The sequence below is a fragment of the Coturnix japonica genome, chromosome 4 (genome assembly GCF_001577835.2).
Source record: "Coturnix japonica isolate 7356 chromosome 4, Coturnix japonica 2.1, whole genome shotgun sequence".
Lineage (NCBI taxonomy): Eukaryota > Metazoa > Chordata > Aves > Galliformes > Phasianidae > Coturnix > Coturnix japonica.
Genome location: NC_029519.1, coordinates 31,020,180 through 31,036,323, shown reverse-complemented (window position 1 = coordinate 31,036,323; position 16,144 = coordinate 31,020,180). Strand labels below are relative to the sequence as shown.

Below are 16,144 nucleotides of genomic sequence, written 5' to 3'. Positions count from 1 at the left end.
CGTGGCCTTCTATTGCTCTTTTACTTCTCAGCATCACGCGAGCCTCTCTGCCGCATGGTGAGCACCGATCTCCCCACAGCCTCAGAGCGGTCCGTAAGCACTTCGACACGCCTTTTCAGCACCACGGCCGTGCCGTCTCAACAGAGCCGTGAAGTTGCTGTTTACTCATAAAATAACAGCTGGAATCGCTGCCCGAACTGTTGATATCTTGGTGTCCTCTGCAGATGGATGTGGAGAAAGTCCGTTCTGTGGGAGTGCTGTTATGGAGTTCCAGGTTGATGACTGCAGAGGAGCAGAAATACAGTTCAGATGTCTTAAAGAAGCAGTCATAGCCCATCGTGCCTATTTGCAGGGCCAGCTCACATCGTATTTTTAACCATTTTGTGTTCCAGATCCTCTGGGTACTATACACAGAGGCAGAACAAGTGGTTGTTACCATGCTCTCAGATGCATGTATGCAGCCCAGGGGGAGATAAGTTTCCCAGGGCAGCCTTAATTAAACACTGGGGTTTGTTGTTGCATGCATCAACCCTTGATCAATTAGAAATGCACACTGCTTCGAAAGTGAAGATTTGTATTAAAGCTTAATCGTGGTACAGAGTTATCAGGACTTTGCAGCTAAAAAGAAATAGATTTACAAAACTGCCTTCTCTTTTGTCTCTTTGATTATTTTCAGTATAAGTACACTGTTGTTGTTGTTGTTGTTGTTGGAGGTGAAGCACCCCATTCTTTCTCTTAGAACATTGTCTACTCCTTGTTGAGTGCACCCTTTTGCTGTTGAGGAGGTTCTTGCTCTGGGGATTTTTCTCTGCTTCAGGAGGGCAGATCCTTGTCAGTCACTATGGTTCCTTGAGACAGGTAGGGTGCTGCTGCACTGACAGCTGGCTGTGCACAGTGCACAGGCAGATACCACGTTGTCTGTAAGCTGTGAGTTTGTCTACCTGAAAATCATATCATGTGCTTGCCTAGAGCCATATGCACTATACCGCGTCATTTTATTCTTTATATAGACGCCTGTGGAATGGCACATGAAGGGATAGGGTAGCCAGCTGCGAGGGAGTGACAATAGGGCTTCAGGGTTGTGTTTCATTGCACAGGAAAAGGCAGAAGGCCAAATGTATTGAACTCTTTCCTGAAATAGGTACTATGTTGCCTAAGCACTGTGAAAGGTGCCCTAAGTGGCACTCTGGTTGCATTCCTGCTTTTCCAATAACCTCTCCACCAGCAATTGTCTCTTTTGTTACTAATAGATTACTGTGTTTTCTGAATGGCAGCTAGCTTTGTTTAATAACCTAGATTCCTAGTTAGAGCTTTAGTAACACTGTTAATGAGTGTTTGAGTTCGTTTACTCTAGCTCAGCGTATTGCAGGTCTAACAAAAGCCGTGTGAAGCTGAAACCTGTGGCTGCCTTTGCCAGTTGCACTGTCAGTTTCTGTAGGAGATAAGAATCCAGGTACGTGCTGAGGTCTCGCTTGTGTCCAGTGCTTCTCTTGCTTTGCACTTTGCTCAAATTGATGGCTGGGGAAAATGAAGCCATCACAAATGTTTCTACATTGTGCATCTGATACAAGTAAGGGAGTGTGCCTGGTCTGTTTCTCATTTGTACAACAGCAGTTGTCTGCATGAGCTGCCTCATATGCAGCCAGCGTTTGGGGTTGTGGAATTCACCTAAGTGCTTTGTCTCCTTGGGCTCTTTCACAAATACAGAATGTTTTAGCCTGAGAACACATCTCTTCCACTGCACTTTCTTTCTTTTTGTAGTGGAGACTGTATTCTTTCAAACAGATTAGGGAATACATCTGTGTATAAAGCTGTATTGTAAATAAGTCTGAGCCTTTGGACTTTGTTATCACTTTCTTTCCAACGTACTTGGGGTGTTTTAGAAACACCGTTGAAGTATGTTCTGGAATTACCCCTGCTGAGAGTGGAGGGAACTTGTGAGGTGTGTTTGCTTGGTTTTCTGGTGGTATAATTAAGAGAAATTCAATCCAGTGGTTCTCATCTTCGTGAATGAAGATAGTAGCCGTAGCCTATGACAAAACGCTGTATAAATTTTTGGCTTTCCAGGCTGACCTTTGATCAGTTGGGTTCTGGCTTTTCCCAGCTCTGACTTTGCTGTATGCAGAAGCCCGTGGGTTTTCCTGGCACTACCAGATGAGCAGCAGAGGGGCCTCTGGCTGAAAAAGGAAACAGAAGTGGAAATTTTAATTTTTATTTTTATTTATTTTATTTTATTTTTATGTTTTCTTATATGGTGGCCACTTGATTAAGCAAGAAAATGTGAATATTTACTGAAAAAAAATGAGCTGCTAGATAATTTTATTTGAGGCCTGTGAGCTTTTAACAAATAACAGAAATCACTGGTTACCTGGTAACAGTTCTTAACCATTATAATGCAACAGGTATGCATGCATTATGCAGCTTTACACAAGAGGTGAGACTTTGGCTGGTATGAGCCTTCTGCCTCTTTCTGGCCCATTTTCTAGTTTTATCCTAGTGAGGACTGCTGCCAAACCACATGAAGAAGAAAAGATGCTGCCCTGTCTTTCATAATAAGCCGCAACTAGTTTAAGAAGTAAAACAATAAAAGCAAGCTGTTTAACATTGACGTCATTTTATAAAAGATAAACATATTTGCAATCCAGGAGGATAGTGAGTAGAAAATAATTATGCAAAATTATGCTGTCAGGCATTGCTTTGGATTCAGATATGTTAATAGAAATGTAAAATCAGCCTCTGCTCTTTCTTGCAGTGGCATTTATGAGCAAGAAATTGTGTCTCTTTTGTCTTGTTGTGGGGAAGCCTGTACTTCCCTGGTGTTGCTTCAGAATGAGATAGTGTGTGTAACATGTCTCCAGTCCATTTCTTTTCAGTTCGGGCTATGTTCCTCAACCTCATTTTCCCCTCACATACAGACTGCACAGGGTTATATCTGTGGACAATGCAGTGTACTGTCAGTGCATATGGCTGTACTGCATGTTAGCTTTTCCTGCATTTGAAATCTCCCATTCTAGGCTTGAGTACCAATGATTTAACTTCAGCTGTGGCAAATAGAATAAGTGGAACATACTCCTCATGTGTGTGACAGAGTGCTCATTCGTATTCACCTCAGCTTGTCTCTATTGGCATGTTGAATGCCAGATAAAACAGGACACAGAAGATCATGCTTTTAGCAAGGCTAAGAGGTTGTTTTCCACTGCTCTGCAGTCACATTGCTCTGCTGTGATTTTGCCATGATCTCTCAACTTGGTTGAGAAGCCTGATGAGAAAACGGAAGATACAAGAATCTTTTGGTGATCAATGTTTAAATAGTTATTGAAGAAATTTTGCAGAGTGTGTGAATTAAGAATAAATAAGCCAAACTATAAGCCTGTATTTTGACATTTTGCTCATTTGATGAGTAACTTACGTTTAAGCAGGTACTTCAGCATGACTTTACCTTAAGCTTGGCTGGATATAAATGTGACTGCCTGAAGACTATTTTTTACCATGACAATTATACTTCAGAGAAAATGAAGATCTTTGCATGGAAATGGCAGTCATAGGGAAATGGCTATACACATTTCTTAGTGCTACCCCATGATTACTGTATATTGCATTTCTCCTCCCTCGCCTTCTGATTAAGGGTGGCATTGTTCAACAATTGATGGTAAGTGCTGCTTTTAATGATGACTGTCGTGTCACTGCAGTGTTATCATATGTGATTAAATTTATGGTTACTCACTCATTAGACACGATCTTATCCTTCTTTTGCATGACATGCCTCAGCACTTGCTTTATAGCAGCAAGTAGCTTATATTCCCTTCTATTTCCCATGTGGAGAAACATTACCTTTTACCCACTGCTATGAAGCACAAACTATGGGTAAGTCAGTCTAATGAAAAATTATGTATGCAATAAATTTTCATGACACATTCAGTCTTGGATTTGTCACAAGCTTGAAATAACTTTTATGGGAAAGTAACTTTGGGGAGAAAAAAAAAGTTGAAGAATGCATGAATAAGTGGAGATGTTCAGCTGAATGTACTTCTGTGACCTCAGAACTGGGTGTTCCTTGAAGTTGTTTTTAGTGTTGTTAATGCTGAGTATCAAAACCCATAAATAGATAATATTGTTAAAATCCCTCACAATTACAAAAATGGCACGTCTTATAATGCAAGGTGGCATGGTGGTTCTGAATGGTGAAAAGAGAACAGAAAGTTTCAAGTTGTAATAGGTAACCCAAATTTAACCTTCCTTCTCCTCCTCCCAGAGGCTACACTATCTTCTGATATCGTTAGTAATTTAAAATCACTGAATTTTCAGTGGCCTTTTGATCGATCACGTTAAAATTAGAAGCAGCAATTTAATTGCCTGAGGAAAGTATTCTCACTAAAAAATAATCAATTTCTTTTGAAGTCCAGAATTGTTGTAGCACAGTTAGAAAGAGCCATTCCTTTATCTAACTTTTGAGGACAGAACAAATAGAGCCTATGGCAGGGCTGTAGGAAAACATGACCTTGGCTGAGCAGCATAACCCCGCCAGTGTCTTGGCCCTTCATCTCTGGTGCAAAATGTTGACATTTGAGTCAAAGTACATTTTCAGGGTTGTAAAAGTTACACGTTTTTTTATTTAACTAAATGCTCAGTTTAACTTTTGAAAAGAAATGAAGGGTAGGAAAGTAATATTTGCTTTACAAGAAGAGTAAGGCAGTGCCAGGAAATGAGGATGGAAGAATTGCTGATAATTAGGAGCAAGCAAAATAGGGCTAATAAAGCCCTATAAAAACAGGGCTTATTGAGGGGGTGGGGGGGAACAATCAACAATTTAGTTGTTTATAAAAAGTCAATAAAGCCCTCTCTAAAATCTGCATTTGTGAAGCTGCATGAGTCACAGGGGGTGGGGATGTCCACTGGTTTAACTGTTAGGCTTCACCAAAGCTTTCCTGTTTCCTACTTTAGAGACAGAAAGGATGCCTTGCATAAATGCTGTCAAACACACAGGCCTTAAAAGCCTAAGATGAGCTAAGCAAACTGGAGGATGATACTGGCATTCTTTCCAGTCTGACAGACTTTTCTGTTAGCTCACTGAAGATCACAAACATAACAATATTACTCCATTAGCAGTAAAACAAACTTTTAAAGAAAGTAACCTCTATTTTCTTTTTCAATTTAGTAGGATTGATTTTTTTACTTTTTTTGTTGTTTGTTTTAGCAAGAAGGGAGGGTTTTTAGGTATCCATAGCAGTGTGAGAAATTGATCTTCCACATACTGCATGAAAGAGCAATCCATTTTGGTTTAATCCCTTCACTTAGAGGAGCTGTATTTATGTCTGAGAAGACGGCGAGAGCTATGTTTGGCATTCACCTGCCTGGCTAACTTAGCACTGATAGTTGATAAAGTAGCTGATGTATTCCTTTTTCAATTATTTTTTCCTTTCTCAAGTGTATTCAGTGACTTCTGGCCATAAAATACAAGTTCTTTAAAACAAACAAATAAATAAGTTACTTCTATAAACCTGCTTGTCAAGTGGATCAGTTCTTTACCAGACAAGGTAGGTATAGGAGGTGCACTTCTGAAATAACTTGCATCCTCCTTACTGTGGACAACTGGCTTGGTTTTACCAGGTCAGATATTAGGCATTTCTTTCTGCATAGGTATTCAAAGATGAATTACACAGCCAGAGTAAAGTACAGGTGAATGCAGGGTATGACTTAACGATTTGGCATTTTCTCTTGAAGGGACACAGTGCATGTTGGAAAGGTCTATCTAGTAGTACTAATAAATCCCCTTTAGTACAAGGTGCCTTAAAAATGAGCAAGCAGTTATTTCATTGTTGGTTTATTACAATAAGTGTTGTGTGAGTGATGATGAGTAAGAGTCCTGCAAGGAAGATTTTAAACCAATTTCTAGTATCTTTATTGCATAATATCAACTGATGATCATTTATGATTCATATCTTTTACATTCTTGTTTGCTTCCCTGTCTCTTATATCACAAACTATGTGATTAGATATACACAGATTTAAAACCTTTCACACACATTTTTAATTCCTTTCTTAAAACTTAGCTGTGCTTGTGTGTATAACATAAGCACATCCATTTATTATCTTACAGCATTAATACTTATTTATTTCATAAACTACATTAATCAAAATGGAATCCTTGTGCAGTATGTGATTGCAGTAGGGCCTATTGATCTAACATCTAACTGGAGGGATTCTGATTGTGGAATAGCTGGTTAAAATATGTTTGTGATTTACACAGCTCTAAGCTCCCAGCTTGTATAGGGGAGTTGCCTAAGGAGTATGAAGTTAGGGAAAGATGCTTGGGGTACATTGTTGTTGGTGATTGTGGTGGGGGAAGTGGATAACCTGCTTTGCTTGGATATGTAAGGTCTTTTTAAGTTAAATTTTATTTTGTTTTTCTCAAAAATCTGTATCTTGCTGATCTCATCCCGGATGCAGCTACATAACTGCTGTGTGTGTAAAACTGTAAAGCACTACAAGATTATGCACAGCTGTAATCACTGTAAACCATTGGAAATTTTGAATTTTGGTAATGTAAATGAAATTTATTCTTACTTTCTGTGTTGTCTACAGTTTCTCTACCCCCCTTTCCCAACCCTCAGCTAATGTTTGTAAGGTACTCATTGTTCCTCAGTTGCTTTGTATGCATGGATAATGATTTTTGTTTAGCTTCAAAATACCTGAACTTTTGGAGCAGTGATCACCCTTCCTGTGGGGGAAAAGGAAGGAAGGGCAAGAGGTTTCTGAGTCCCTGCTGAATGCTGCTACTACATCTGATCTGTTATGCAACTAGTTCAGAGGATGACTATAAGGAAGTTGTTTGGGCTTTTTCAGTATCGTGTTTCTGTGACTTGCAAGTTAATTGCAAACCATGAGACACAGAAGGGTTTTTACCATGGTAAAGGGTATTTGCTGTGGATATGACAGCACCTACTTGTACATGAAACAGCATTTTCTGTGGTTGTTGGGAGTTGTCTGGATGGGTAGAAATCCTGATGGCTCTGTAGACTTTTCTCCAGATGTGGTTGATTTTTCATGTTTCATGGGCACCATTACGACCTGCTTGCATTCAGATCAGAAGGTCAGCCATTGCCATGAATTTAGCAAAACACTTACCAGCAACTTTGTGAGTTTAAAGTGGTTTTAAAGGGGAAAAAAAAATGCTTTTTATATTCTGTTTTTGCTAAATTAAAGAGATCGTCTTATGCATACAAGTTGAGAGAGTGCATGCCATCAAGGGAGAGAGTCTGGCTCTGGAAGAGGTTCCTACCTGTGTCCATGTCATCTTCTGGAAAGCAGCCCTGTGGGGTACTTACATGCTCTCTTCCCTTCTCCTCGGCAGTCTCAAAGCCATAACTATATCTCACAAAGATCCTCCAGGTATTCCTTAGCTTTTGGGCAGGCCACTGTGCCGCCCTGGTTGCAGCAGCTTTCAGCCTGCTCTGACCATCATTGTTTCTCAACAGCAACCAGCTGTAGCTTGCTCAAGCAGCTTAAGACAGGCTTGTGGAAGCTGTAGCATGGCTTTCAGAAGCAACTGTGCTTTTGGTGGTCTCAGGGAGCTGCTGAAAACCATTCAGTCAGTGTTGCGTTAGAGAGGCCTTGCAAGCTTAGGCAGACTGCCCCGATTTCAGAAGCTACTTCTCTTCTTTCCACTCTATGGCATTCTGTGTTACCCATGAGGCTTTTCTCGATGTTTCCAGCAGGCTGCCAGTGTGATATGCTATCACAGTGAATGGGAGTGTCTTTTCTGTAGATCTCTCTAACTATGTACAAATCTATGGCATAGTGGGGAATCAACCAACACAGTAGAAACCCCTGTGATTTCTCTGTTGTGCTGGCTAGCTCTCACTTTTTGCTCTGTTTGCCTTCCTGGCCTTTCTGATCCCTTGCATCTTGCCACCTCCCATCCCCTGGGATAGATTTAGCATTCATATTTGTGAATCTGTTATAACATTGGCTGGATTTGAAATGAGCCGTGGTGAAATCTGCCCCTGGCTATATTCACTGTGAGAGCACAGTGCTTACCTGGCTCTAGGCCAGTTTCAGCTCATCTTGCTTAGACAGCTTCCTCCTGACTCAGTGGAAGCTGCAGAATGTGTGTGTGAGCATTTCATCTCCTAGCTACAAAACGCATGGTGATGTTCCTTTGGCTTTTATTCTGTGCTTAGGAAAGCTTTTCTAGACTGATAAATAAAATGCTTTGAAAGTTGAGAGACTAGTGGACTCGGGCCATGTTCTCAACAATATTCAGGTTTGATTTTCTTCAGATCTCTGTTGAAGTTGGTCAGAGTTTCAAGACAGTCGATGCCCCCAAGTAACTTGAGTGCAAAGTTGAGTTCATCTTACCCAGAGCATTCTTGAATATTCTTTCATCCTCTGAATAAACTGAAAAGCAGTGAAAATCCCTAGACTTCTCTGTCAGTTTGAGTGACTGACTACTCATGTTAAACTGCTGATCACTGGTGTAGTCTCAGGCTTCTGAAACAGTGGGAAACCAGTAAGCTAATGCATGATTCTCAGTGCCTGTGAAATGTTATCCTTTCTGCTTTTGTTTAAAGTAATTTATGTAGCTTCCCATTTTTTTACTTTCTCTGAAAGTAACTCTGCTCTTCAGCAGACCCAATTAAAAGGCCTTTGGGGACAAATCAACCTCAGCGGCATTTCCTGTGTGCTTGGAGGAAAGCAAGATTTCTAATTGAATGAGATACAAGGGCTAAATGCCTGTGAGTCCAACTGTTTGTTTGGTGAAGTTTATATTTGAATCCCTTCTTAAAGTGGAAAGCCTAACGTTGCCTCAAATGATCATCAGGCCACTCTACATTGAAGCCTTTCCACTCCACAACTCATCCTTATCCTTTTGCTAGCATAGGCACATGCAGCTACCTAGTGAGCTGAGTTAGGGAGTTACGTGTCTGCAGGCTGAATGGGCCATGCACAGAGTAGTCGCTTCAGATGGACCAGTTGGACACTGAAACAGTTTTGTGTGGTTGTTTGTTATTTTTTTGTCAGGGGAGCTCCATAGTAGCCAGTGACAGCTCTTGACCTCAAGCCAAGAGGTGCTTCCTCAGGTCCTCAAGGAACACACGTTTCTCTTGAATTCTGTTGAATTAGATACAGACTTGCCTTGCTACAGTCAGACCAGCCTTTCAGTTGTTTCACAGCTCTGCAGCCAAGCCACATTTCAGCATCATCAAATCAGTTTTCAACAGGAAAAAGGAAACCAGGGAGTTATTAACTGTATGCGTACAGACATAACTGTTTCTTTGATCCCTAATATGTCTTTTTTTTTTTTTTTTTTTTCCTCTTAATTTTACTTCAGCAGGCAGGTTGTTTAATTCTGGAACAACAGGCAGCAAAAGGCTTGGGTGGTTCTGCTGGCAGAAATACTTTATCGTTGCTATGGGAATAGCCCTTGCATGCCTGTAGAGCTGGAATGACTCCTGACCATTTAGCAGTGGGTCTGTTATATGTTTGTGAACACTGAGAAATGAATGTAATTCTCAGGATTCAAATAATTTAACTTAAAGCAGTCTTCCATGAGTACAGGTACCAGACCAAGTAGATGTAAATGTTACCTCTGTAATCAATGCTCTGTTTCACTTTTATTATCACTTTTTCAGAGTGAATGACTAGCTGTAAATGAGCTGCAAATACAAAAGAGAGCAGTGTACTAACATAAAACATTTTTGTTTGTTTGTTTTTAGCTCCCAAGAGGATGAGCGGCCTATGTCACCCTTCTATGTGAGGTATTTACTCAATTGTTTTAATTTATTTCTCTGGATAGGATTGACTTGTTATTAGGATTAAATATGGGGAGTGATGCCAGACAGTCTGAGCAGGCTGTAATCAAACTGAAGATCGATTGTTACAATTATTGCTCAGCTAGAGGGATGAATGACTCTTCAGAGAGTCAAAAAATTTCTGCAGACTGTATATTTAAAGACGAGGCTCAGATTTCAGTGCCAGTCTTGTAAATTCTTAATTAGAAGATGGACTTTGGCTTCCTGTTTTCTTCATTTCATAATACAGTTGTATTTACAAGCTTACAGTATGTTGGCATGAGAGATTCTTGCCATGAGCTTTGAAGAACTGACATCATGTGCTGTTCAGAAAGAAACCAGGAACCAGATGGTGAGTCAGCAGCCCATACAGCAACTGTTCCTCTGATGCAGCCCAGACAGCATGGAAAAGCTGGGACTGCCCTCAGTCCACAGTTCTGCCTGCCTGGAGGGAATGCAGCCAGCCTGCATTCAAACAAATAGAGTTTCTTGTTTTGCCAACTACAGGGCAAAGTCACTGCCTGTAAAAAGTGGACTAATTCTGTTGACAACAGTGAAAGTCTGCCCTGCTTACTTCAGTAGCAGGCTCAAATCCAGTGCTTTCATTTATACTGAGGGAAAGTCCAGGAGCCAGGGCAATTAACAGTGAAGGGATGCAGAGAAAGAAGGGCCAGATATTATAATTGGTTTCTTTGATCTCTATGGAGCTGAGACAAATAAAAAGAAATCCCTGTGGTGCTTTTTGTGAGAGCAGTGAGATTTAGAATTCTTACAGTGATTTCTTGTTAACTGTCTGGCATATATTCCTCTTTATCATCGTAGGCTGGATTCTCTCTGAGAGATTTTTTTCTAATATAAACCATAGAAAATGTACAAAGCACGATCAGGGAAGGAGCAGCATACCTTGCAACATGAGGCTTCAGGACAAGCTTGCATCTTTTGTAGCACTGCTGAGATACAGTTGCTTGTAAATAAAGCTAACAGCTTGTAGGTCTTGGTTGTATTTATCACATGTTAGAAATGTGTGCTCTTGAGCTGCCAAGTGCAGTCAGTCTGGCAGGAAAGCTAGTAGTGTCTGGGCCATTTATGCTACTTTAACAAGTGTGTGATTTATTTATTTGTTTGTTTATTTATGTGTTTATTTCAGTTTTGAACGTTAGTTGTTAAATGACCTCTCTGAATGTCTGCTTTATCCATCTGATGATTGAATATATTTATTACTTACAAAGTCTGAAATACTAAGTAATTCTTCAAGTGAATCATGAGTTAGTCCACTAGCCTGTTCATACAGTCGTTTTTGTAGAGGTAATTTTGCAACAAGTTAATCAGATGGGAACAAGAGCTCTTTATATTTCAGACACTGCAGAGTGCTTGGCTTTTGCCAGACTCAAGGAGGATTATGTCTCCTGGTTGATGAGTTTTGCCAGCTCCAAACCAGAGACTTGATCCCACACAGTGCAGTACTGTACCATGTCAGCTAGCAATGGGGATGTTTCCCTTGATGTTATTTTTATGTGTACCACCAATACTTGACTTATCTCCTATTCAGAATTGTCAGAATACCACCAGTACATGATTTTTTAAAATTTCCCTGTCTTAGGATTCTGAATTGGTCTTTTGGTGTTGTGTTTTCTCTTTAGACATTGGTTTGTCATGACCAAGAACTGAACTAATTATCACTGTTACTCTATAGGAAAGAAAGTAATTGTTAGAGGTACAAAGGTGGTAAATGAGGCAAAACACGATGCAAGTTTAACAAGAACTGTGGTAAACTACCATGAAATATGAGACCCTAAAGATCAATAAGGAATGAAGGAGGCCTATACGTATTTTGTGAGAAGAGGAAGGAGATCACTTGTAGAAATGGTGGTGGATTTTTTTTTATTCTATAGCCACTGGTGTAAAAGAATGGAATCATACGTGGAGAAATAGGGATGTCTTTGTACAAGGCTGAGATGAGGCTTCATGGAATTTCACTAGAACATACTTTAAAGGTATTAGGTTTGTGAAGACCCTTAGGGAAGAAAGCAAGCCTGTTACAAAATGGAAAAAAGAGTAGGGAAGACTTATGTGCCATAAGAAATTAACTAGAGTGCAAGTATTTCATCTGGGTTTTAGACAGAGGGGAAGGCAGGTTTGTTAAATAGCAAAATCTGTAGTGATAAAAAATTAATTGAATTACTCAGTGAATAAATTGAGGTACATTATTAGAAATTTCGTAGTTGAATCCCTCTCTTGTTAGGCGTTTGGAGGATGAGGAGAGTTTGGTCAGTTTTTGAGATGGAGTTCTGTGGTTTGAATCCATTCAGTTGCTGGTGAGCAGGGCTGTCCTTTCCTTTTCTGTATTCCCTGGTAAGACTGTTTACTCAACTATATTTAGTACTAGGCAAGGAGATTTCTGCACTGTTGAAACAGGAGGAAAACCTTGGTGGATGATTGATTGTTCTAGGGAGTCATGCCTGAAGGGCATTTATGTTCCAAAAGCTTTTGTAATTAAACCTTGTGGAAAAGGGAGTCAAGATAGTTATATGAGGAGTACTATGGATTTTTTAATTCCATTATATGAATGGGAATGTGAGTAATTATACTGAGAAACAGTATGCAGTTTCATGTAATTAAACAGCATCTGGCAAAGGCAATTCCCCATTAGCACACTTTTGCTCAACATGTGCAATGAGTTTTAAAAGACAGAGAATCTACAGACGTGCTTTGTGCTTGAATATCAAACCTTAGTTTTGATGTGAGTCATATAGATGCTTTCAGGGCAGTTTCCTAATGAGTACATCTTGAAGTAAGGCAGAGTCATATTAAAGGAGAAAAAGGAAAAAACTTTGAAGTGTGGGAGCATCCTTGTTAATATGCAGAGTCTTAAACCAAAATTGTGATGAGAGCTGACATCACAAGCAAGGTCAAAATTGCATTAGATACCCTTGAGTTCAGGGCAAGACACTGGGCAGTTTCACCTGTTACAGTACTTCATTTCTCTGTAAGTACTGATATCCTGTTGGAAGTATTTCATACAGCTGTTTACCCTTTTAACAGTTGTTACATAGGGCAACTCATTTTACATATTACACGTCAAGCATTCCTAGTATATCAGGTATGATGTTTTACTGAATTTGCTGTCATCTAAATCTAGCTGATCAGAAGGGTGCTTGGCTTTCTATTGAACACTTCCTTATCTGTGGGACCTGCATTAAGAGTTCCTGAAGTCCTAAAGGTGTGGGACGCTTTTATCAATGGTTATGTTATGGGTTGTGTGCTATAGTCCTTCATCATACAACCACTGGCTGAAAATAGATAGGAGGCTGCTAGGTGCTCTTGTTCTCGTCCAGTTACTGTGTGGATCTCAGACCCAGGGACCCCTGTCATTTAGTGGAGCTGTGGGAAACTGGGAGTCCTGATTTCATACCATGAATCAGGAGGACCATCTCACTGAGAACTCTATATGTTCAGTGGAAGGAGGTGATCTGATCCAGATTGAATCAGAAGCCAAATATGGAGGCTGTGAATACCCCACAGAGGAACATTAATGTTGACTGGAGAGGATTGTGCACAGACACAGCTGTCTAAATTTGCAGAGGTGGATTGGGTAGCGTATCTGAATACCCTTCAGTGCTGTCTCTGCTTCAAACAGTAGGTGTCAGCGTGCACCCAACCTGAAGTACAACGCCAGTGGGCATGAAAACAGCAGGAGTACTGAACTAAACAAGGCAGTTACTTTTCTTGGGATTAGTTTTCTGCATAGTGAGGAAATAATGTAAAATATAATGTACCACGTTTAAAAGGAAGATTATTGGATATGAGCTTGCAAAAGTGTAAAGATACTTAGAAACACTGAAAGCATATTTTCTGTTTGATGGGACTTCCCATTAATTTAGAGCACATCTCTTTATTTTACATCTCATTATTTTCACACTTCATGCCAACACAATCCTTCTCTTTGAGGAACATATGTCAGATGAAATGGTTGCCTTAAGATGGATCCTGTGTGGGTCAGCAACATTACATCTCACAGTGTTCAACACTCATGGAAAAAGAACCATTCTTAGACAGTAGTAGTAACTGTGGAAAAAAAGTAATTTCCTGGGTCATGTGCTGGAACTCTGTATTAGGGAGGATTTCAGAAGTTTCCTATCTGAAATGTTAAAGGAATTTAAATAAGAATTGTCTCCTCTGCTGGAATGGCAAAATGTTCATTTGTTTTATGGCTGTTCCAAGAATTTCTTATTGTTATACCTGGTTTTTTAAAAGCAAAACAAGTAGTATTTTTACTTTCCAAAAAGAAAGCAAATGGATCATACATAAATGTCAGCAGTGGGTGGCCTTTGTTTCAGATTGCAAGTACAGCTTATGATTTAGGCAGTTCAATATGTCCAGCAATTAATTTATTCGCTTCATAAATGAAAACCCCATCTTGGAAAATGCTGCTCCAGTAAGTCAGTTTGTTCTGGTTGATTCATAGTGTGCTCTTTTAATACATGAATGCTGATAGGATTTGCTCAATAGCACCTTGAGTGGAAAAACAGGAGAGGGATTTTGATATCCAATTCAGTTATTTGTTTGCTGTAACAAGATGCCCAATACAGACCAAGCAGATTGCAGTTATTGCATAACATAATTCTCCAGTGTATGTCTTTAAGTCTACAGTTACTAGCTGGGGTGGCAGAGATTTAATGATGAAAATACAGCTTTTCATGTACTTGAGATTGAAATGGAATGAAAGAAGAATCTGTAAAGGAAGGATTTACCTTGTGTGTGAAGCAAGATATAATCCGGGGGGGTCACCTGAATATGTGGGAGTAACAAAAGACCTTAGTAAACAAGCTAAAAAGCACTGAGAAGTGACAAAGGTCAGACTTCCTGAAAGGAAAAGCGTGAGGGTAGCAAGAATCCAAGAGTTTATAGCTTTTTTTTTTTTACTGGCTCTCTGAAAGTAAAAATCCCCAGCACTGGAGTTCTTTCCTGCTACTTCATGGTACAGGCAGTAGAAGAACCATTAGTTCATGTCAACAGTCTCTATTTCTCAGTGTGTTCTGCAACAGGTGCATAATTTAATAAATGTAATCTAGCTGTGGAGATGATTGGCCCTATCCATCAGTGAAATGGAGCAGACAAGAGGAGAAAATAATTAACCTAAGTAGAACGTGTTTTCTCATTGTCCAGATGATTTCATGAACAAAGCAGTCCATCTGAGGCAGCTCCCAGCATAATAGGGCATGCCAAAAGGGCTCTTCTGGACATGGCTTTCTTCGCCTGTTCTGTGAAGCGTAAATCTAATGATGGACTGACTTTTGCCACCCAGGAAGATTGGAAAATGCCTCAGGATGCATCCTGCATGCCTGGTTTATGCCAATGCCAATTTAGCAGTGCATTTTAGCTAAACTTCAAAATGAAACAAGGAAAGTTACAGGTTGTGAAATTTAGATCATCTGGGAAAACTCTGATTTAAATTAAATCTCCATATGAGAGAGAGAGAGAGAGAGAGAATAAGAGGGCTTAAAATATCATAGGTCTAAGATCAAAGTCACATTCAGCAGATAAGGAAGCACCTTAGGAGAGGTTTAGTAAGAGGAGAGTGTGATAACTTCACTTGCTGTCATTTGCTAAGCTGGCCTGCAACTATGTATGTACTTCCCTTGTATGAGTAGTTTAAAAATCACCATATTACTGGCTCTCTGACAGAATATAGTTTGAATATTGTTCTTCTAAATACCACAAAGCAATTGTCATGCAGGTAGGTGTCATTATGAATTAGGAAGCATAATGTATTTAAAACTAAATTGATGTTAGTAAAACATGTGGCAAACTGAGAATGTATTTGGGAATCACAAACATTTTTGTCATTTTGTTCAGGCATTTTTTGGCAGCTTTATCATTTGATTCTTCTTTTTGTGTTAAGAAGGTCCTGATGCGAGTTGTTTGCTGATAGTGGCTGTTGGTTGGCCTTGAACATTGCACATGGGGTTAACAGAATGAACTCTCACTCTCATAGCAGTTCATTAGGTTTATGTGAAATAGGGCTTTGAGTTTTCACACACTGTTAACCTGTTAGTTGTAGAAGGAAAAGCTATTTCCGGATATTTTCTGCTTTGTCTGATGGATTGCTATGCCTACATCTTAGGAACGTTTCAAAAGACTAGAATCCAAACAATCCTATCTCCCTTTCTCTTCACCACCTTCCTGACAGCAAAACAGAGTAAGAAGGTGTGATGCAAAGAATATCCCACTCAGTATGGATTGCATGTAAGCATTATAGAAAGGTGATACAGTATTAACTAACCCACGTGTAGGAGCTGTAGCCATAAGATGAATTTCATATAATAATGTGGTTTAGCCTTCCACACTAGCAG

At 39.8% G+C, this 16,144-nt stretch overlaps 1 protein-coding gene across 12 annotated transcripts in view; it reads left to right on the top strand.

Moving 5' to 3' along the window:
- FAM13A (family with sequence similarity 13 member A) overlaps nt 1-16,144 on the top strand; it is a 112,231-nt gene that overhangs the window by 58,484 nt on the left and 37,603 nt on the right. For all 12 annotated transcript variants that reach the window (XM_015861213.1, XM_015861219.2, XM_015861214.2 and 9 more), the window contains one exon: nt 9,717-9,758. In XM_015861213.1, coding sequence (XP_015716699.1) covers nt 9,717-9,758 — 42 coding nt within the window. The remainder of the gene's footprint in view (nt 1-9,716; nt 9,759-16,144) is intronic.